At 35.2% G+C, this 24,636-nt stretch overlaps 1 protein-coding gene across 2 annotated transcripts in view; it reads right to left on the bottom strand.

The window, feature by feature from the left end:
* LOC111056533 (runt-related transcription factor 3-like) overlaps positions 1–22,652 on the bottom strand; it is a 72,627-nt gene extending 49,975 nt beyond the window's left edge. For both annotated transcript variants that reach the window (XM_039427478.1, XM_039427468.1), the window contains exon 1: positions 22,031–22,652. In XM_039427478.1, coding sequence (XP_039283412.1) covers positions 22,031–22,475 — 445 coding nt within the window. In that variant the 5' untranslated portion in view covers positions 22,476–22,652. The remainder of the gene's footprint in view (positions 1–22,030) is intronic.
* Positions 22,653–24,636: the final 1,984 nt, after the last annotated feature.

Below are 24,636 nucleotides of genomic sequence, written 5' to 3' on the forward strand. Positions count from 1 at the left end.
TAAACGTGACTCTTGGAGACTCGACTTTAGTAGGTTAAAGCAGAGACAAATAAATAGATGAACAGTATGTTTTCTCTATGGGTGAAGTGAGTTCTATTATAGTGAAATCAGTCTCTACGAAGCAATTATCGACTGCAAATTGAATCAAGGCGTGAACAACTTTCGACTGTGTTTAGATTAGTAGACTGTTAGCGCACTGAGAAAATGCATTTTAAGGCTGTCGTAATTGAAATGTTGATGCAATGAGAAAATGCATTTGGAGCATTTGGAGGCTGTCGTAGTTGAAATGTTGACAAACTGAGGAAATGCATTTGAAAGCTGTCGTAGTTGAAATGTTGACAAACTGAGAAAATGCATTCAAAGGATGTAGTTGTTGAAATGTTGACTGAGAGAGAAAATGCATTTGAATGCTCTCGCTTTTCCCAATTTGAGTTGGCAGTTGAGTTTTGTTTGGGAATGCACTGAGGTCTACTTGATTGATGTGATTGATTGATTGATTGATTGATACAATTCGAGATTGAAATGGAGCTACAGACGTCTCTAGTGAGGTCCACGTTATAATGGCAGTGTTCGATTAGCAATGGTATTGCTATCCTTGTCAATCATTCAACAAAGCGGATAGCGTTATCTCTTTCACGCTCTGCTCTCTTGCCAGATCGTCTTTTGACAATGTAGAATTGATAATTAATTGACAAAATATTTCATCTCAATTATGTGAATTCATTATGAAATAAATTCAATATATAATTTCTTGCTTAATAAGATATAATTGATTATTTCAAACGAGAATTAACAGTTAATATTACATCAATAAAACCTGTATCAGCTACCGTCTAAAGAAGGCATTAACAACACAGGTTCGGCAACGTTGTTCTACTATCTTTCTCCACTGCCATTATAACGTGGACCTCACTATAGCTTTCTCTGTACTGCACGTTCCCACACCATGTAAATGTCGATATAATGGAAAACTGAATCAGTATCGAAACACTATTTAAATGTCGATATAATGATCGATAAATCAGTATCACAATGTAAATACAGATATTTATGATATAATGGTTTCGATAAGTCAGTATCGAAACCGACCTCAGTGTTATGATCAATAATTAACCAGCAAACACTGCATAGGAGTGAGGTTCACGTTATAATGGCAGTTTTTATTTAGCAATGGTATTGATATGCTACTCTTTCATTCAACAAAGCGAATAGCGCTATCTCTTTCTCGCTTTGCTCTGTTGCCAGATCGACTTTAAACAATGTAGAATTGATAATTTACTAACAAAATATTAAATCTTAATTACGTGAATTCACTATGAAATTTAAAATAATATAGAGCTTATTGCTTGATGAAATATAATTGATTATTTTAAACGAGAATGAACAGTTAATATTACATCAATAAACCTGTATCAGCTACCATCTATAGAAGGCATTGACAACACAGAGGTTCGGCAACGTTGTTCTCCTATCTTTCTCCAATGCCATTATAGCGTGCACCTTTACTATGGTAATCAAATAAAATGATTACTCATTATCAAATTAATAAAAAATTTATAGTTTATTGCTTGATAAAATATAATTGATCATTTTAAACGAGAATTAACAGTTAATATTACATCAATAAACATGTATCAGCTACCATGCATAGAAGGCATTGACAACACAGAAGTTCGGCAACATCTTCCTCCTATATTTCTCCACTGCCATTATAACGTGGACCTCACTATGGTATCTCTCTCTTTCCTGTAAAATATATCACTGCCCAGGTGAATGAAGTTTAATACCGGTTCCATGATACTATTATCATTGAGAAACAATAGCGTAATGATTACTCATTATCAAATGAATAAAAATGTATAGTTTATTGCTTTATAAAATATAATTGATCATTTTAAACGAGAATTAACAGTTAATATTACATCAATAAACCTGTATCTGCTACCGTCTATAGAAGGCATTGACAAGACAGAAGTTCGGCAACATCTTCCTCCTATATTTCTCCACTGCCATTATAACGTGGACCCCACTATGGTATCTCTCTCTTTCCTGTAAAATATATCACAGCCCAGGTGAATGAAGTTTAATACCTGTTCCATGATACTTCTATTCAATGCATCTTACTCCTTTCCCTTGAAAGCCATAAATAATCCCTCATTACAAACTCTTATTGCCATTTTCAAATTCATCTGACAGCTGAGAGCTTCGAACACTTTTCTCAGTGGTTCGGGACTCACCCAAACTTTAAACCTCATCATCATTGAACGAACAATCCAGAGATGCAAGTGAGTATCATTCACAGTAAAAACTTGTAAATTAACCGTGAGGGTGATGCCCACATTAGCTGTTAGGCTTGTGCGTGGATAAAATACAGTGAGATTAGAAATACAGTATCATTCACAGTCAAAAATTGAAAATTAACACTGAGAGTGATGCCCACATTATCTCTTAATGTGAGATTGTGCGTGGGTGAAATACAGTGAGATTAAGATTACACTGAGGGAAGAAACCCCTGGAGGAAAATGAGAGAAAAGGGAAAGAAATAGGGAGTAGGGAGAATATTGGCTGCTTTTCTGAGCAAAGTTAAACAGGAAGAAAAGGTAGTGACTAATTGATTCTCGATTATCCCTTCTTCGTTCCTGTTAGTGGCACTCACTCAATCGTTTAAATTTATTCCCTTCTATTTAGTACGGCAGGGCAGCATTAGATTAAGGCTGTGCAAATGCTAAAAATAAACTTCCTTTTGGTGATATTTTTCGAAGTTTTTCGATTTGTATATCATCAAGCTATCAAAATAAAAAAGTTTTCTCAGGAAAACATTTTTTTCCGATCATTACTTTTTGAGATATGAGCGCTTAAAGTTTAAATTTTTGGGACAGAACATTTCAAATTCGGTAAGAGAATCCATGAGATTTAGAGGATTGATTCTTCACGGTATTGTTGATCTAGTTAAACAAAAATTTTCTGGAAATATCAATTTTTGATAAAGTTACTAAAAATAACCAAAAATGACTTTTTGTTGAGCTATTTTGGTCATTTTTGGTGAATTGAATAACTTGATTAAAAATTGATATTTTCAGAAACCAAAAATTACTTTTTGTTGAGCTATTTTGGTCATTTTTGGTGAATTAAATAACTTTATTAAAAATTGATATTTTCAGAAAACTTTTGTTTTAATAGATCAACAATCCCATGAAAAATCAATCCTTTAAAACTCATGGATTTATCTCTTACCGAATTCGAAATGTTCTGTCCCAAAAATTTAAACTTTAGGCGCTCATATCTCAAAAATTAATGATCGGAAAAATGTTTTCCTGAGGAAACTTTTTTATTTTGATAGCTTGATGATATGCAAATCGAAAAACTTTGAAAAATATCAACAAAAGAAAGTTCATTTTTAGTCTTTTCACAGTCTTAACATTGGTGTTTTCATCCTTGTCTATCATCCTTGTATCATCTTTGCGTCATCTTCATATCATATTTGTATCATCTTTGAATCATCTTCGTAACTTCTTCGTATCATTTTCTTATCATCTTTGTATCATCTTCGTATCATCTTTGAATAATCTTCGTATCATCTTTTTATCATCTTCCTATAGTGACGTTGTAATGGATTAGGGAATGATAGGAGAACAGGGCTACCGAATCTCTGCCTTGTCACTACCTCCCATAGAGAATAGTTCATCCAGGTACATCTTATTTATTTTTTATTTTATATGTTGTCAACTCATTAAGATATGATAAGATAAGATGAGATATTTATTGACAATTGTTACTAGGCTCTTGCCTATGGTAACATTTACAAAAATTTAATTAAACTTAAGAAATAAATAATTATTTTCAGTTCCGCATTGGTATTAATAATTACAAATATTGAAGAAAATAATATTGTACGTATTGAGCCATCAACATCAACTAAAGTATTATCACATTAGCAAACTAAAGTTGTTATTTGCATCCATGTGGAGTGAAACTTATCATGAAAGTATACTATGAAAAATTGAAGTTCATAATAAAATACAATAGAGGGAAGATGGAATAGGTGATAGATAAACTATGTATTTAATAATATCATAGAGAAACAATAGCATAAGTAGATATCCCATGGTATAGGGCGTTTATGTCGCAACTTTCACTGTTATCTCAAGCCTATAGTCCACGTAGTTCTTTCCTGTGAAGCTTTATGACGCTGGTAGTCTCTCATATTGTGCCGTTCATACACTCTTACCCGGTCAAAACAGTAAAAATCGACAGTAATCGGCTTGAGATAACAGTAAAAGTTGCGACATAAACGCCCGTTTTTCTGAGGTAATATAAACTGTTCATTCTTCTTGAGAATAGGGAAGTCAAGTTATAATGACAGTAGAGGAAGATGGGAGAGCAGCGTTGCTGATTCTCTGCCTTGCTACTGCCTTCTATAGAGGATAGCTGATACCGGTATATCTCATGTAATATTAACGGTTCATTATTTTAAAATCATTTATTTTTTCTGTCTAGAAAATATATTCATCGATGATTCAATCAGCTGATGGGGAGTTGAAAGCGCGTGCTCGTGGCGAATAAGTCTGTACGCACCTTAAACTCACTTCTAATCTCTTCCTATCACTTCTAATCCCTCCTACTCCTTATTTTTCTTCTCCTTCTTCTTCTTCTTCTTCTTCTTCTTCCTCTACTTCTCTTTCTTCTTCTCTTTCTTCTTCTCCTTCTTCTTCTTCTTCTTCTTCTTCTTCTTCTTCTCTTCTTCTTCTTCTTCTTCTTCTTCTTCTTCTCCTGTCTTCTTCTTCTTCTTCTTCTTCTTCTTCTTCTTCTTCGTCTTCCTCTTCTGCTCCTTCTTCTCCTTATTTTACCACCTCTGATTCCTCTCTTCTCATGATCCCTACTCTCCTTGAACTCTAGTCCTCTTCTCTTCCAATTCTTGTTTTTGTACTTCTCCCATCCCCTATTCTCTTTCTCTTTCCCAATTATTTATTCCTATTCCCATTCTCAATATATATTTGACTTCTCCTTCCATCTATCATTCTGCGGGCGTCTCCTCCGCCTTTTTTCACTCTCGTTAACCTTCTCCTTCTCGCTTGCACTTTTTAAAAACCACCCCTTAACTGTCCGTTCAAGATAAGTCCACCCTCTCTGATGAGAGAACACTCCTTGACTAGCCTTCAAGTCCTTCCATTTTTAAGTCCTTCCATTTTAAGTCCTTTCATTTCAACCCTGATACCGTAATTTTGCCCAACACTGGCAGATTTTCAGGGGATTGCCAACACTAAGATCGTCCGAAAAGTAACATCATTATTTCTGTTCGACTTTTTGTCGACAAAAAAAACTTGAAGGGGCTACGATGGAGGATTGGAGAGGGGTGGAAAGGAGGAAGAGGGATAAAATAGGGGTGGAGGAGAGTAGAGAATCGGAGAGAGAGGGAAAGAGGTAGGCAATTGAGGGTCTCAACTTAATACGCCGGCTTATTCGCCTAAGCTCAGGATTTCAGTTTTTTTGTTCGACATCATTTTTATCGCCCCCAACCCCTTGTAAAACAACCCTCAATCTTTTTCCGGGAGCTTATCTTCTCCTGATCAGCATTTGATTTCAATCTACCGGAATTCTTTAACAAACTTCCGCTGAGCTGATTTCAAGCAAGTATGCAATCAAGGAGGCCCTTTCCCGAACTTTTGTAAAGTTTTAGGATTGAGAGAAAAGATTTGTAGTATAGTTCTTGTTGAGAGGGTTGTTTCTATACTGATTTATCGATACTAACATGTCATTAATTCAATTACCATTATATCATTAATATCTATATTGATTTATTGATACCAATTTTTATAGAATGAAGTGGGCTTGATTTTGAGAAATGAAGAGAGTTGGGAAGGGAATAGTCACTATATAAATAGGTGCTTGCAATATAGATATTGTAGTTCTGATTAAAAATATATACCATTTTTTCGTATGTTTGACGCTTTTATACTTCATATGAGCCCTCAAATTTGAAAAAAGTACATAAGTCGAGTTCAAAACCAAATTTGTGCAAAGTTATAAAATGTGCAAAACCATCGAAAAACGGTCCAAATTTATAAATATTATCAAACATTTCTTCCTCTTTCCAACCGTATCATTAGAATCAGATTTCGACTAGGGCTAGGCACACACTAGTTAGTCAAGACAAGACAAGACATGATCAGACACAATACTACACATAGTTGCTTATGACGCATCACACACTGATTACATTGTAATTAGACATGTCTTCATAAACAACTATGTGAAGTATTGTGACTAAACGTGTCTGATCATGTCTTGTCTTGTCTTGACTAACTGGTGTACGTCTAGCCTAATTGTTTGATAGTTATTGACACGTTTCTCAAAGATATCGAAAAATCTATATCTCGGAAAATAAGGTCGCTATAAGAACATTTTACTGGAAAATTCTTGTTCAAATTTCATGTGAAATCTTTTGGTGCTACACCTTTCGTGCGAAATACTCTTGTATAGCATTCATAACAATATAGTTATAATTCTCTCCAATATATTATAATCTTTATTGTCTTTTTCCGTTAGAGTTACTCTTGCCATTATCGAACAATTATTGAAAATGGCATCATAGCCGAGACAAGTTGTGGGTATATAATTTTTTGAAAAATATTTGGATTTTTATTTCTATCACTATAATCTGCTCTATATCATCTCCTCTCTATGGTTGAATTCCAAGTTACAATGCTGAAAAGGATATGTTTCCCATTCAGCTATTGTCTATGTTTGTATAAATAAATTAATGAACAAATACGTCGTGAAAATACATATTCAAAAAGGAAAACACATCGAAACACTCCAGTTAATATCTGTCGAACGAGTTTAACGAGCGTTTAATCGTTCCTAAACCCGTCTAACCAATATAGATGAATTGATGCGGTGTCACAATAACATATGACAGCACTCTCGCATCCACATGCATGCATTATAGATGGCGAATTAGAACGCACGTTTAGCGCGATAAAGCCGACGTTTTTTGAGTATTTAAGTCCTTATGCTTTGTCGGTTAGGGGGATATCAATCCACTTTACATCCCTTTCACGTTTTTTACAATCAACTGGAGGAGATGATGATGATGGAGATGATGATGATGATGATGATGATGATGATGATGATGATGATGATGACCATGATATGATAGCCTCAAAGTGAAGTCCCCATTCCGTGGACAGAAAATGTCTGTCGTAATTGAGGTGACAAATAAAAAAGATTAAACAATAAAACTGAGCGGGAAAAAAGTTGGTTTAGGGTTGGTCATTTTTTCGCCCTCTCGAAAATATTGTCGGTCGTGGGTGAGGGACAGCTGACAGAGAGAGAGAGCATGCAGGAGAGAGAGAAAGAGTGAGTGAGGGAGAGTGTGAGGGAGAGAGGGTGAGAGTGAGAGTGAGAGAGAGAGAGAGAGAGAGAGAGAGAGATTGAGAGAGTGAGAGAGAGAGGGATTGAGAGAGTGAGAGAGAGAGGGTGTGTGATTGATTGATTGATTGATTGAGTACTTTATTTATGTAGATTACAATATATACTGGCTTATACACTATATACATAGCTCACAATAAGCTAAATTATAGATGAATTTACATAATATAGACTAAGAAAATAATTATTGAACTGTATATGATATGAAAAAGCAATTTGTAATATAATAACTATAGATTATTATATTGTCATGTATCTACATAAATTGGCGGAGCTTTGGACATATCAATGTCCATTCATCAGAATATTAGAAATATCCCTCCCCACTAACTCTCTACCAAAACGTTATTTTTTCATTATTTAAACTAAGGATTTATTTATTAATGGAAATATTGTAAAAGTTTTAATCAATATGAATATTTAAGAGAAATAAACAGAAAATTGATGAAGTAAAATAATCATATAGGTAGATAAGATCAAATGAAGTAGGCTGAAAGTAGATCAGGGTTATCAACTTGTATGCTGGGAATAATTGAAATAACATGAGTTTATATAATATATATATAAAATTCGTTCTATAACAGGTTTAAAGGTTTATATTGGTGGAATGGGTGAGGGATGGTTGTCATGTGAACGGTCTAGAGCCCGAAAGTTTCAGTCATTTGTTCCAAAAAATGTTTTTTTTTTGAAGTCAGGAGAGAGAGTGAGAGAGATTGATTGATTGATTGATTGATTGAGTACTTTATTTATGTAGATTACAATATATACTGGCTCATACACTTATATACAATAGCTTACAATACAGCTAAATTATAGATGAATTAACATAATATAGACTAAGAAAACAATTATTGAACTGTATATGATATGAAAAAGCAATTTGTTATATAATAATTACAGATAATTATATTGTTATGCATCTACATAAATTGGCGGAGCTTTGGACACATCAATGTCCATTCTTCGGAAAGAATATTAAAAATATCCTCCCCACTAACTCCCTACCAAAAGAGAGAAAGGGAGTGAGAGAGAGAGTGTGTGTGAGAGAAGGAGGAGAGAGGAAGACTGAGCGAGAGAGAAAGAAATAGAGAGAGTGAGAGAGTGAGGGGAAGTGTATGAGGGATGATTGCTGGGAGACTTTAAAAAAAAACATTCGAAAATTAGAGCCACCTCTAACAAGATGAATATCAAGTATTTTGGAGCGATACTTTCATTAACCGGGTTTTCCGTTTGTTACATCATCTGACAAAACACAGACAGCCTTAAAAAATGAAGTTTGCGTGCTAAGTGACAAATGATAGAAAGAGAGAGACAGTGTGCGTATGTGACAGACAGCCAGCGAGAGAGAAATGGGGAAGGGGAAGAAAGGTCGGTCAACTGTCGTTACCGTACGTTGCGAGTTCTTTTTTCGTTTTTCATTTTTTAAAACCCAATTAATATCTTCGCGGGCCGAGTACTAGCTACCCTATCAACTTACACACCCTTTTTTCACTGAAGGGACAGTTTTGTCACGTTGGAAATGAAGTTTGGAAGTGGGCGGCTTTTTTTCTGAACTGCAGTGGTCAACTGAAACGGCAAATAAAAATTCTCTCTGACAAGATCTCCATCCAGTCATTAAATTCTTTGTGTGTTAAACCGCTGCCATTGTTTTGAAAGTCAGTGGGAGACAAATAAAAAAAAATATGCACAGTTTTTGAACCCTCTCTCTCTAACTAACACCCTCTCTCACTCTCTCTCTCTCTCACACACACTCTTCCTCTCTCACTTGCTCACTCACTCCCTAAGCACCTAGGGATACACAGGGTGGGTCATTGTTGAGGCATTAAAACACATGGAACATGAAAGATTGCTTTTGCGAATTAACTTGTTGTAAAGTGTACTGCTTTTAACGCTTTGCGCCTGTTGAAACTCAATTATGCATCCCGCCTCACACGATCTCAAAAAATTACACAATATTTTTGAAGCAATATTATTACAGCCAATGAGATCCATGTAATAATGGCAGTGTTTGATTAACAATGGTATTGCTATCCTTGTCTATCATTCAACAAAGCGGATAGCGCTATCTCTTTCTCGCTTTGCTCTGTTGCCAGATCGTCTTTCAACGATGTATAATTAATCATTAATTAACACGTGACGGATTGTGACGAAAAAATAAAACTTGTATACTCTAGTAAAACTCGAACATTGGAATGAGTCAATCTGAAAATTGTTCAATAGTCAATAAATTCGTGATGAAATTTCTCAACTATGAATTATTATTACTTCACATGGAAATTTCCATTATTCCATGGAAGGATTCATCAGTTTCACTAAAGGGCTCTTCTTCTCTCAAAAAATGTTGGAAAATTAAATTTTAAAACTAGTAGCACCTAAGGTTATCAAAACAGAGTAGCTCATTAATTATTGTAAGTTAAAATGGCAGTGTTTGATTAGCAATGGTATTGCTATCCTTGTCTATTAATCAACAACGCGGATAGCGATATCTCTTTATCGCTTTACTCTGTTGCCAGATCGTCTTTTAACAATGTAGAATTAATCATTAATTAACAAAAAATATCATATTGATTATGAAAATTCAATCCTATACCATTGAACGAGCAATATTTCTGTTTATATGTTTAGATGTTTGGATGTTGAGATGTTTATATGTTTGTATTTCACTGGATCTCGAAAACGGCTCTAACGATTCTCACGAAATTCAGAACATAGTAGGTTTATAATATAAAAATTCGATTGCACTAGATCTCATCCCTGGAAAAACTCTCTGAAGGACATTAAAAGGTTAATTCATCCTTGGAAGAACAGATTTCGTTGTCTGTCGATAACAGAAAATGCGTGTGCATGTGTGGGAGATCAGCTGTGTAATCATTCAAACAGCTTACCGTATCTCGCGAGAGATATTATTTGGAAATTTTAATAGACTCTATAAAAATAATCTGATTTGTTGACATGACATGGTTTATCACTCTTAATTGGAGTATATTTATCATAATATCCAAAGTTAATCATTATTTTATAGTTTCAAGTGATTAGTGAGTGTTATTTTGTTATTCAATTTGGTTTGTTAACAATCTAAATTAGAGCTTTTCTGTTTTTGAATATTTCGACTGAAAATTAGACCGGAATTCAAGTGTATGAAATATAACCTACTTCTTGGAACATTTATAGTGTATAAATCAGAATTCGGGGAAGAAACAGTTTTGGGCTGTGCCTGTTTGTCCTTCCTCAATCATTTTGAAAAATTCTGCTCTGTTTATCAATAAATAAATAACGAGTGAAGCTCGGTGCCCCGATATTATGAAATAATTGGAAAATATAATTAATTATTTAAAACAAGAATAAACAGTTGATATTACATCAATAAACCTGTATCAGCTACCGTATATAGAAGGCATTGACCACGGCAACGTTGTTCCGCTATTTTTTTCCACTGCCATTATAACGTGGACCTCACTATACTTCTAACTGACAGTATTTATTATGGATAACATACGCTGCATCCTATTTAACCAGTCCTGACAAGGTTAGTGGATCTCTCCATCAACCACCCTACGCACCAATTAACGAGTCAAGTTTAATTTTTTGTGGAAGTTTTCTGAGGCCATGCGTTTGTTTGGCGGCTTGGAAAATAATTATCAAGGCGTACCTGATTAGTTTTTTTTCGACAAACAATTAGGAGGCAGTGTCCTGAGAAATAATATGTGGCGATGATGATAATTACGAGGGTTGCTTTGTAGCTGCATTTGGTTTTTATTTTCTGTATCTTTTTTTGTCGACAATTGTCTGAAAAAGTTACTTAAGCGAGTTTCACGTTCTAAGGACAGCTTTTGAATAACAAGGGTGCACCTATGGTATTGCTATCCTTGTCTATCATTTGACAGAGCAGATAGCGCTATCTTTTTCTAATTTCACAACGTTGCCAGATTGTTTTTCAACAATTTCGAAATACAATCAATTAACAAAATATTCAATCTCAATTAGGAATAGCTATTTATGTATTAAGAGCGTAATGCGCGACTTTATCGCTCGCGCAAAACAGTTATCACGCGACGCGAAGCGGAGCGTGATAATTTTGCAAGAGCGATAAAGAAGCATCACGTGCAAATTAGATACAAAATTTTTCTACAACTTTACAAACCTGTTAAATCACTTATATCTGGCGGAGTTTATAATAATTTGTCTATACTGATATCCATCATGGCTGTATAATCGGTACAATTACCGACTTTTTAGATCAAGATCTGACCGAGAGTGGTTTGTCTTTTGGCGAGCTGCTTATCATCAGCTGATTAGCAAGCGAAAAGAAACTCTTCTGCGCATGCGCAGATAATTAGCGAGCGAAAAAGTAGATTCTCCTCAGAAATAAGCTGTTTTACGAGGAGAATTGAGTATGCAAATTCTTTCTTTACGCGTAGTTGTAGAAGAAATATATTATTCAATAATTGAGAAATATATTTCCTTTAGAAATACAATTAAATTTCTTATTCTTAACAAGATTGAATAGTTAATATTACACTAAGATACACCGGTATGAGCTATCCTATAAAGAAGGCATTGACAAGGCAGAGAATCGGCAATGCTTTTCTCCTTTCTTTCTCCACTGCCATCAAAACGGTCACCTCACTATAGACAAGTCTTGCTTTTGAGGAAACAAATTGTGTATTTTATTATAATGAGGTCCACGTTATAATGGCAGTATTTTATTCACATTGGTGGTGCTATCCGTGTCCATCATTCGACAAAATTGATAGTGCTCTCTTTATCCAGCTACAACGTTGCCAGATCGTTTATCAACAATGTAGAGATTCATTCAATAAAGAGAATATTTTATTCCAATTAAAAAAAATTATTATTGTGTACTTTACTATTGTGAGGTTCATGTTATGATGGCAATATTTGATTAACATTGGTGTTTCTATTCTTGTCTATCATTCGAGAAAGCAGATAGTGTATCTCTCTCTAGCTCCAACGTTGACAGATCGTTTATCAACGATCTATAAAATCATTAAATGAAAAAAATATTTCATCTCAATCATGGAAATTTATTATTTAATAATTGAGGAATATGAATAGTGGTGAATGGAATATGATTGATCACAAGAACGAAAAATTAATATTTCCGTTGAACTTTGAACTTCGTTGAACGTTGAATCCTTGTTGAACTTCAACCACAGCTGTTGAAGTTCGTTTATTTTTTCCATCATGATACTGTTTTCCCTGATAATTGCATTGTAAAAGCATGTTGTGAATAATATTTCAGTTTTTCAATATTATTATCAGATATAGGTACCGTAAACAGTTATCCTCTATAGAAGACAGTGGTAAGGTAGAGATTGGTTAGATCAGAGTTCTTCATTTATGAATGTTGGAATATATACTGGATGAAAGTAAAAACTTGAAAAATTTTGTGAAGTGAAGAACTACAAGACTTAACCATAGAGAAACAATATGCTATCATTTCTCTTGATCACCTATTCTCTTGACTTCACCTATCTCGGGATATGTGTAATCATAATATCTAGATTTAGGATAAATATATATTTTTTAAAGCAATCTCCATTGTAATTACTGAGACCTGAATGGTAGTCGTATTTTTTTTATCTCTGTTTTTTTAGCTTTTCCTGTTGGAAAATCTATTTTTTCTCTGTCTCTCTCTCAAAATTCGTTATCACGCTTTTGTTTCTTGCAGTAAAGTATTTTTTCTCTTGTCATCAACTCGATTTTGTATTGTAACTTCTATTTTGTTTTTATTTTTTATTTTAAATCGGACTTTTTGCGACTCCCACCAGCGGTCAAAGACTTTCCTTTTGCTGGTGGTGCCTGAAAAAATTTTCAGTTTTTAGTTCTCGATAGTTGGTTTTATTTTATTATCTTGTAATAAGTGTTGATTTGTTAACCTTGATTTGTTGTATTGTTTAATTCTGGAGAAATGAGAAAAAATAAAATAGCACAAGGTTATCTTATTTTCTCACCCTATCATTTTGATGATATACTAATTATTGTATCAATAAAATGGATAGAGAATTATACACCAATTTACATTGAATGACAGTATTGCTTACTATTCAACGAATTTTACAAAGTATGAAACATCAATTTTTGTCATACTTACTCAATTGCAGCTGTTTTTCATGCATTAAATCAAGCCGGTAAACAGCTGTTTGCAGAACAAGAAAACATGTGATTTTCATTACAGCATACTATACTGTAAAGAGATCATTATTATGTTCTCTTTACAGTCGAGTATGTTATAGGACTCTACTGAGTCCTAATAACATCTGAGTAATTGATATACTAACTCAAATAATTTAAGAAGTTTCAAGTTATAAGAACTCATCTGAAATCTTATAATAAATTTAGGCCTTTATTATTTTATTTGAGCTCGAAGGGTCTGTCTGTTAAGAACTAGCCGCTACGGGCTAAGGTCATGTTTATAGAATGCAGTTGCTCGAGCAGCAGCAGGTAATGGTTTCTGTTTCTAAGCAATATTATTCTTTCTCAGATAAGTATGACAGAAAATATTGTACGTAACTTGTACGGTAACGTATTTACCGCATTCGTATGATAATTCTTCCCCTCAACTATGTTTCGGGCAGAAACAATCATACTTATGCGGTAAATTATCGTTACCGGACTTGTTACGTAAAGTACTATTATGAGAATAAAGATTGAATGCAATTTGGATAACGACAATCATGATAATTTGACTGTGATGTTACAACAAAATCGGCGGTGTTTCAACAAATAATTGTCGATTCTCTGAGAAAGAAATGGAATGATATCTTTTCTATCGACACACTACTGAGACACGACATGAATTGGCAACCCTATCCTCCTTTTTCTACCACCATTATAACGTAAATCTGACTGTAGACAAGTCGTGCTTTTGATGAAGCGAATTGTGTACTTTACTAGGGTTGTTAAGCCACTCAAATTTACCCAGGAGCTTGCAATAAAGGGCTTACTTCGGTGGAGGGCTTACTCTGGTGGAGGGCTTACTGACAACGATCGAAGGGTTATTATGAGAAGTATGAGAAGGGCATTTTCGTGATGGTGAAGTTGAAAGGTCAGTCAAGAGAGGTCAACCCTTCAAGGTTCCAGATTGGGAAGATTTCCTGTTCGACACTAAGTAAAGATTGCATGTCTTGCAAGAAGGAAAAGAGAGAAAGAAGAAGTAGTGGAGGAAGAGGAAGGAGAAGAGGGAATAGAAGGAGAAGTAGAAATGGAGGAAGAAGAAGGAAACAAGGAGAAATAAGTAAAAGAGAGATTAGTCGGGGAGGAAGAGGAAGAAGGAGGAAGAAGAAGAAACAGGGAAAAATAAGTAAAAGGGGAGGTAGTCGGGAAGGAAGAGCAAGAAGGAGGAAGAAGAGGAAACAGGGAAAAATAAGTAAAAGGGAAAGTAGTCGGGGAGGAAGAGGAAGAAGGAGGAAGAAGAGGAAACAGGGAAAAATAAGTAAAAGGTAAAGTAGTCGGGAAGGAAAAGGAAGAAGGAGGAAGAAGAAGAAAACAGGGAATAATAAGTAAAAGGGAGATTAGTCGGGGAGGAAGAGGAAGAAGGAGGAAGAAGAAGGAAACAGGGGAAAATAAGTAAAAGGGAAAGTAGTCGGGGAGAAAGAGGAAGAAGTAGGAAGAAAAAGAAGAAGAGGAAATTGGAGGAAGAAGGGACGAGGAAGAATAACTAGTAGAAGTAGAAGAAGAAGAAGTATGAACGAAGAAGAAAAAGAGGAGGTAGGGGACGAAAAAAAGGACGAAGGGAAAGTAAAGAAAGAAGAAGGGTACGAGAAAGAATAAGTGAGAATAGGAGGAAAGATAGTAGTGGATGAAGAATAAAGAAGGCGGAAGAAGGAGAAGAAGATGAAGAAGAGGAGGAAGGAGATGATGAAAAGGAGAAAAAGGAAAGAAGAAGGAAACGAGAAAAAATGAGTGAATCTTTCTCTCTCTCTCTTTTTCTCATGCTTCTCTGTCATCTGCTATCCTTTTGAGGTCTCTGTAGTTGGCACATCTCACATCCTTCTTCAGTTGTTCTATCTACTCCAGTCTTGGCATTCGTCGCGCATTCCTTCCTGTAGCAATTCTCTCCATTATTCTTTTTGTTAATACTTCATAACGAAGAATATGACCAATTACTTGTGCTATCCTATTTTTACTTTCCTTGCCCTATTACCATAGATAAGAAAAGTATTGCTTTCCGAAAAAAATTGAGGTACCCCAATTTCTAAATTTCTATACGTTTCAAGGTCCCCTGAGTCCAAAAAAGTGTGTGTGTGTGTGTGTGTGTGTGTGTGTGGTGTGTGTGTGTGTGTGTGTGTGTGTGTGTGTGTGTGTATGAGTGTATGTGCGTCTGTGTACACGATATCTCATCTCCCAATCAACGGAATGACTTGAAATTTGTAACTTAAGGTCCTCACACTATAAGGATCCGACACGAACAATTTCGATCAAATGCAATTCAAGATGGCGGCTAAAATGGCAAAATGTTGTCAAAAACAGGGTTTTTCGCGATTTTCTCGAAAACGGCTCCAAAGATTTCAATCAAATTCATACCTAGAAAAGTCATTGATAAGCTCTATCGACTGCCACAACTCCCATATCTGTAAAAATTTCAGGAGCATCTATGCAAAGTTTGATTTTAGATTTCCAATTATCAGGCTCAAGATACAATCTAAACAAAAAATTAAGTGGAGAAGATTCAGCATGAAAATCTCTACAATTTATGTTTTGTAACATTTTCACCTAAAATTGAAAATAAGCTCGAAATGCGAGAAAATAAGATTATTCAATTGCAAACTGTTGGCAACTGTTGAATCATTGAATCATTTCAATGAAGAGATAGCAGACTTCGTGTGTCTCCAGCGTTATTGTCCTGTCACCAGCTATCTCAGATCTTAAAATAGTAGATTTTTATATGCGCGGGAACACGAGCGTCAGTTGATCAATTTTCATAACGGCAAGGAAAGTTGTGTGAGTGCGCCACACCAGATTTTTTATTCCTTTCTGTGGAAAACCTCTCTCTCCAACTCTTTGAAACATCTCTTCATTCGTTACCTTCTCTTTCCAACCAATCTCTCTATAGAAACCGAATACTCTATCAACAAACATCACGTCAAAATTATTCAGGTACTCTGTTATCTCTCTCTATGATATATCCCAATATTTGATCCCATAGCTGCATTGGAGCCAATCTTCAACTTGTCCATAAATTGTGTTATTTGCGCTACGCGTCACTGAACCACGTGTAACCTCCTAGGCTCTGCGGACAGTCTGTATACAATCTGCGGACAATCTTCATACAGTCTGCATACAATCTGTGTTACACTGCAGAATTTAAACCACTATCCTCAACATAAACTTGTCTATATTATGTGTTATCCTTATTATATTAAGCGAGTAATTTCTGTATCTGGTTATTTTCTTATCTGGTTATTTTTCTGGCGAACAAGTGTTTCACTTATGCCAGTAGTTCTTCACCTCCAGTCGTATTTTTCAGATAGTTGATATAGATATTTAGAATAATAATTATTGTTTTTCTTTCTCCGACTGTCACAGCTTTGTACTGTTCTCTGTGTTTTGGTGGAATAAATTGAATTGAAATGGATTGAATTTTTATATCTGGTTATTTTTATATCTGGTTAGTTATGTTTCACGGATCTCGAAAACGGCTCTAACGATTTTTACGAAATTTGGAACATAGTGAGTTTAAGATATGAAGATTCAATTGCACTAGGTCTCATTCTTTTGGAAACTCGCTGAACGACATAAAAAGGATAATTCATCCTTGGGAAACAAATGATTAGTTCGTCGTCTCTCGATAACAGAAGATGCGTGTGCCTGTGTTGGAGAGAGACAGAATTATTTCCAGCTGTGTGATCATAATCAATCAGCGAGAGATTCAATCTAGCTAGACAATTTAATCGATTTGATCAACATAATCTGATTTGTTGACATGACATGATAATCCTCCTAAACTAGAGTAGTATATCATAATTTTCAAAGTTGATCATTATTTGACAATTTCAAGTGATTAGTGAGTTATATTTTGTTATTCAATTTGGATTGTATATAATCTAAATTATAATTTTTTTGTTCTCAAATGTTTGAACAGAAAATTGAACCTGAATTCAAGTGTAGGAACAAAACCTAATTTCTGGACTATTTATAGTGTATTAATCAAAATTCGGGAAAGAAACAGTTTTGGGCTGTGCCTGTTAGTCCTTCCCCAATCATTTTAAAGAATTATGTTCGGTTTATCAAACGTCAATAAATAAATAACGAGCGAAGCTCGGTACCCCGATATTTTGTTTATTATCTAAGTTATTTGTTATATTATATGTGTTATTTATTTGTGCTGACAAGCTACTCAGCTAAGTAGGACCTTCAAGGTTCTGAGGAGAGTCTGCGGACAGTCTTCATATACTCTGCATACAATATGTGGACACTGCAGAATTTGAAAATCAATCTTCAATTTAGACTCGTCTATATTATTTGTTTATATTATATGTTATTTGTTTGTGCTAACGAGCCACTCAGCCACGTGTCACCTCCAAGGCTCTGTGGAGAATCTGCATACATTCTGCTTACACTCTGCGGTCACTGCAGAATTTGAACCGCAATCTTCAACACTGAGCCACGTGTGACTCCAAGGCTCTGAGGAGAGTCTGCGGAGAGTCTGCACACAGTCTGCACACAGTCTGCACACAGTCTGCAAACAGTCTGCGGACACTGCATACGATGCGGAAGACTGCATCCGAAGTCGGATTCTAACTGAGTCATCAATGAGACTCAAACAACGCCAAACTACCTAATGAAGGCAGAGACTGCTCCAGTGAGGTCCACGTTATAATGGCAGTATTTGATTAGGATTGGTGTTGCTATCCTTGTCTATCATTCGACAAAACCGATAGGGCTATCCTTTTCTAGCTCCGCAACGTCGTCATATCGTCTCTCAACAATGCTTGATTATGAAAATGTATTATTAATTAATTGAAAATATATATTTTCTTGATGAATAAAATATAATTGAGTATTTTAAAGAAGAATGAACAGTTAATATTACACCAGAATCTGGTATATCTGATATACCGGTATCATCTATCCTCTATAGGAGACAGATTGATTGATTGATTGAGTACTTTATTTATGTAGATTACAATATATACTGGCTTATACTCTTATATACAATAGCTCACAATACAGCAACATTATAGATGAATTTACATAATATAGACTAAGAAAATAATTATTGAACTGTATTGATATGAAAAATCAATTTGTAATATAATAGCTATAGATAATTAATTATATTTTCATGCATCTACATAAATTAGCGGAGCCTTGGACATATCAATGTTCATTCTTCGGAAAGAATATTCAAAATATCCTTCCCACTAACTCTCTACCAAAACGTTAATTTCATTAATTCAACTAAGGATTTATTTATGAATGGAAATATTGTAAAAGTTTTAATTAATATGAGTATTTGAGAGAAAAAAAAAACAGAAAATTAATAGAGTAGAATAATTATATAGGTAGATAAGATCAAATCATTGATTAATAAAATGGAGTAGGCTGAAAGTAGATCAGGTGATCAACCACAGACAGTGGCGTGGCGGAGAATCGGCAACCCTGTTCTCCCATCTTTCTCCACTGCCATTATAACGTGGACCTCACTGTGCTAACGAAGGAGAGGCAGTGGGTCTATTGCCGCAGATTCGAACCTGTGCTACTAACAAACGGGGAGACAATGTTTGTCTCGGTCAGGTTAGTTAGCAGATAACCTCTGACAAACTCAGGCCCTTTGATTTGCACCCTGTCTGACAACCTTTATCCAATCCCTTAAGCTTCAAGCTTTATCCAGTCCCTTAAGCTTTAAGCTCTATCCAATCCCTTAAGCTTCAACCTTCATGCTTCAATCCGTTATGCTTCAAGATTCATCGACTAACTGATAGAGTGGATATTATTGTCCAAACTTCACCACGTCAAAAAATATAAAAAGTAATTCTATTCTATACTTACTGAGAACTGAACCATGCTGGATCATACTTGAATATTCTTTATTGATTCATACAATACGTACATCATCGAAATGATAGGGAGAGAAAAATGAGTTAACCTTGTGCTATTCCTCTCCCAAATTTAGATAAGGTTACACATCGTCCGAAATGGGTAGAATCTTGTAGTTGTTCACTTAACAAAATATTCATTCCTTAACTGTTATGTTTGTTGTGTTTATTTTTTCAGTTGTCTTTTTAATTATATATTTTTTTATTCACGATACAAATGTCACCGATTGAATAAAATTGTTAGATAAAATAATAAGCTAGTCCTTATTTTTTCGATAATTTTCTTTCAAATTTAGGTGTTGTCACAGACCAAGATATGGTTAGTCTTCCTACACTTCCTATACAATTTTATTCCAAAATAAACCAGTAGTTCTGTGAACAGTAGACCTCGCGCAGTTATAACAACGTCCCAAACTATAAGCACATCCACACTGATACACTAACTATTTATTTGATCAGATCATGCTTACACAAGATTTAATTATCATATAACGCTTTCCGGAATTTAGCGCGAGAAAAGCAGAAGACATCTAGGCGCCCAGGCGAGCAGTTCTTTGCATCCTATTTAATAGTGCATAAGAATTGCATTCAATGAGGCCTACAATTTATAGTCTACACTGCTGCTAATTTTTTACCAAGTTACATTGAGATATTGAATTGCATGCGTCATGGCATGCGATTTATAGTCAACTCGACAGCTGATTTATGATGAATATTTCTATAGTCTGATTTTCACTCTAATATTGACGTATGAAGGAGGCACCTTTTTCCTTTTATATTATCCTTGAAATGCAAAATTTCCAAAAACCTTGTATATACGTCGAAGCGCAATTTAAAAAGGATCATACCTGTCAAATTTCATGAAAATCTATTACCGCGTTTCGCCGTGAATGCGCAACATATAAACATTTAAACATTCAAACATTCAAACATTTAAACATTAAGAGAAATGCTAAACCGTCGACTTAAATCTTAGACCTCACTTCGCTCGGTCAATTACTCATGAAGTGATAATACATTCAAAACCAATGATTATTATGATTGATTTACTGATCTACTAGCTCAGAATCATTTTTTTTTAAGTTGGATACATAATTTCAGTCGATTTATGTTCAAACGTATTTCTCATTGTTTTCCTTCAATTTACCCCCGTCTGAAAGCCTTCATACAATCCCTTGAGCTTCAACCTTATGATTCAAATTTCATCGACTTGCTGAGAATCCAATTATTCTGAATATTATTTAAATTTGAGTGAATCATGCTTGTCGATATTATTCATCTTGAAACCTATTTTCATTGTTTTCCTTCAATTTTCCCCCGTCTAGCAATCTTAATTCAATCCTTTGAGCTTCAACCTTCATGCTACAGTCCCTCATGCTTCAAAGATTATCGACTGAGAAACGAATTGTTCTGAGCATGTTTTTAAGTTGGATATATTATGCTAGTCGTCATTATTCATATTCAAACTTTTTTCATAGTTTCCCTTTGATTAACACATTGTGTGACAAACTTCCCCTGGTCTTTAAAGCTTCGAGAGCCATCGACTGAATAATTCTCATCTATTGTCCAACCTCATTATCACCTGACAGACATTTGCTCATGAGTAATAATAAAAGAATAAAATAGCTTGATTAATTCGACATGGAGTGGTAATTAAGTGTTATATTTAAATATAGTTTGGTGATTTAATTTATCTAAATTCAAAATGTTTAGCTTATATATATATTTTTTGGACGAAAATGAAATAGACGTTTCACAGTAGAAACATAACCTATTTTTTGGACATTTTATTAATTTATCAAAAATTGGGAATGGAATAGATTTGGACAAGCCTGTTGTTCCTTCCTAATCATATTTTTATTATTTGTGATTCTGTCCACGAATAAATAAATAAAATAAATAAATAAATGTTAGTGCCTATAAAACTAGCACTGGATATTCAACGGAATTCAAGCAGTAGCTATAACTAATGAACTATGGTCAGGTCCACGTTATAATGACAGTGGGGAAAGATAGGAGAACAACGTTGCCGATCCTCTATTTTGTCAATGCCTTCTATAGACGGTAGCTGATACAGGCTTATTGATGCAATATTAACTGTTCATTCACGTTTAAAATAATCAATTATATTTTATTAAGCAATAAATTAAGCAAGAAATATTTTGTTAATCAATTATTTATTGGTAAAAGTAGTTCTGGCTACAGAGCAAATCAAGAAAGAGATGGCGCTATGATTGGTAAAAGTAGTTCTGGCTACAGAGCAAATCAAGAAAAAGATGGCGCTATGATCGGTAAAAGTAGTTCTGGCTACAGAGCAAATCTAGAAAGAGATGGCGCTATGATAGACAAGAATAGCAAAACCATTGCTAATCAAACACTGCCATTATAACGTGGACTTCACTATAGTCCTCGGCCACTGTGTCTGACATACCAGAATCGATCAAATCTCAACAATAGATAAGAACAACTACACCAAATTTGACAATCACATTCTTCATCATAGTAAAGATATTGAAACCTGAGCGTTTAGTACATACCTCGCCCACTGCGTCCAACAAATCGCAGATCGTTGAACTTAGCGACCTGGTTCTTCATGACAGCCGTGCAGTTCCTCAGCTCCGCACAGAAGTTCTCATCGTTTCCGGCTCGTACCGTGACCACAGTCCCGTCCATGACGTCACCAAGGGCCACCACCTTGAACGCGACCGGAAGTGTCTTGTTGGACCGCCAGTGTGCGGGCAAAACGGTGCACACCACATGCGGACAACCGGTTCGAACCAGTTCGCCGGGATGTTCGGCAAGCAGGCCATCCAGCGTGCGTTCGGCGAGCAGTTCAGCGGTTAGGTAGGGTGGTGGTGGTGGTTCCTGAGGGGTCGGAGGAACCGGTTTGGTGTACTCGAGGTTGCGCGGAACCGGTTTAGTGTACTCGTGGGTGGGAGGAATGGGTTCATGGTGACGCAGTTGCATGGTGCCCCCTGGCATCGGTGGCGCGGAAACCGGTTTTGCGCGGCTGCCGTACGCGCCTGGGGCGGCCCGGAACGGGGAGCGCCACTTCAGTGCCACAAGTTCAACCACTTCATCGAATATCACTCGAAAAGTTCATCAAAATTGATTAAATTATTCATCAAGAATGAGAACCAACTCACAAACACAACCAGTTCATTGAATATCAGTCAAATAATCCATCAAAAATGATCAAAAAATTCGTCAAGAATGTTCAATGAGTGACACTTCAGAGCCACAAGCACGACCACTTCATCAAATATCACTGAAATTATCCATCAAAAAGTATTAAAATTCATAACAGAGTGCAGTAAATTCATTGAATGCTATACACGCATATAATGGTTCTATCATTCACTCTCTATTATCATAAAATTTCTTATTTTTCGACAGCAATCTTTCAACATAGTCTGACCTCACCAATTTCATTTATCACTCAAATACAGTTCTAGTATATGAAAGTAATAAAACATAAGCATTCTATAGCAATCACTTAATATTGTTTAAAACTGTAGCCTATGTCAACATCATTTGATAAAAGCATCCAACTCTAAAACCCTGTTGAAGCATCTAATGATGTGAGCATGAAACTTAGAACCATATACTCCATGAATCCACTTGAATCCACTCTAATAATCCATCAAATAGATTTTACCTGATACCATAACCCATTACTGTTTATATTATTCAAGGTGATTGTAAATAACTATTATTCCAGTTTGACAGCTTCACTGGATTCTAGTCACTTGAATACTGTTCTAATTCATCAGAAAAATTCTACACAAACATATTCGATGAAAAATTGTTAGAGGGACGACTAACCGGCAAAACGTTTGTTGAGGAATGTTCCAATTTTTAGTCAGACAATATTTTATATGAGCCCAGATAATGATTGAGACCATCAGAGAGGCTTCACACCAATACCTAAATAAATACCCAACACTCACTGTTTTTGATTTGATAACTCTCAACGTTGAAGCTCGATTCACTAGATTTTCATTCTAATCTTCAATGTTTGAAAACTCGATTTGTTGAATATGAATAGTAAATCAACATCAGCAAGATGCAATCACTTTGATTCCACTCTGCAAACTCATTTTCACTTTTGGATTATGATAAAATTCCTCCACTGTACGATGTGGGATAATTTGTGCATAGAAATCAGTCAGTTTCAGTCCTAGATTGTTGATCTCTCAAATCATACTCTCGTTTGTCGTAGTTCTGAAAAACAAATTGAGGTTTGAAGGTGATTGATTGATTGATTGTTTTAGAGTGGGTATGAATTTTAGTTGAGTGTGTAAGTTGAAACTAAATAAATAAATTGAAAAACTTGAATCAGTCAGTTTCAGCCCTAGATTTTTCATCTCTGTTTTCTGGGAAATCAAATTTCGGTTTGAAGGTGATTGATTGATTGAGTGGGTATGGATTTTAGTAGATTGTGTAAATTGTATAACGCTCAAAGCTCATAGGAGAAGCGCCTCCAAAATAAAAAACTATAAACGTTGAATCATCTCGTTGAACAATTACGGGCCTTTGTTGGGCCCGTATGCAAATCCTCGGTTAAAACGGAGAAATGTTAGCCGTTTGTTTAAACCCCGTATGAAACACAATCATTATGATAGATGCAACCATATCTACAAGTAAACGTGGTTTAGGGTGAAACGTAGTGTTAGCATAACAGCCCTTACTCCCAGTTGGACAAAAGCCTGTTGAGTTTCGATAATGTCTTGTAGGTAACCCGTGCTTCGCAAGGTACTAAAAAAAAATCTTGACAAACTGAGAGCTCGATGTACTATAATCTTGAAGAATTTCAATAGGCCTATAACCATCCTCGGTAAATGAAGGATCTATATTCAAAATTTCAAGTTAATCAGTCGAGTAGTTCAGACGTGATGATGCGTCATTCGTGAATTTCCTATCCCGTACGTCTATAAGCCAATTCTTTCCTCTATTATTGATTATAGATAATATGATCCAACAAAAGTTTTTTTCAATCGTCATGAATTGAATTTCGAACAACTTTTCATTTCTTTAAGAGTTGTAAAAAAAACGATTTTAATCTTCAATGTTTGAAAACACGATCTGTTGAATATCCATTGAATATTGAATCAACATCAGCAAGATGGAATCACTTTGATTT

The sequence above is a fragment of the Nilaparvata lugens genome, chromosome 1 (assembly GCF_014356525.2).
Source record: "Nilaparvata lugens isolate BPH chromosome 1, ASM1435652v1, whole genome shotgun sequence".
In the NCBI taxonomy this organism is placed as follows: domain Eukaryota; kingdom Metazoa; phylum Arthropoda; class Insecta; order Hemiptera; family Delphacidae; genus Nilaparvata; species Nilaparvata lugens.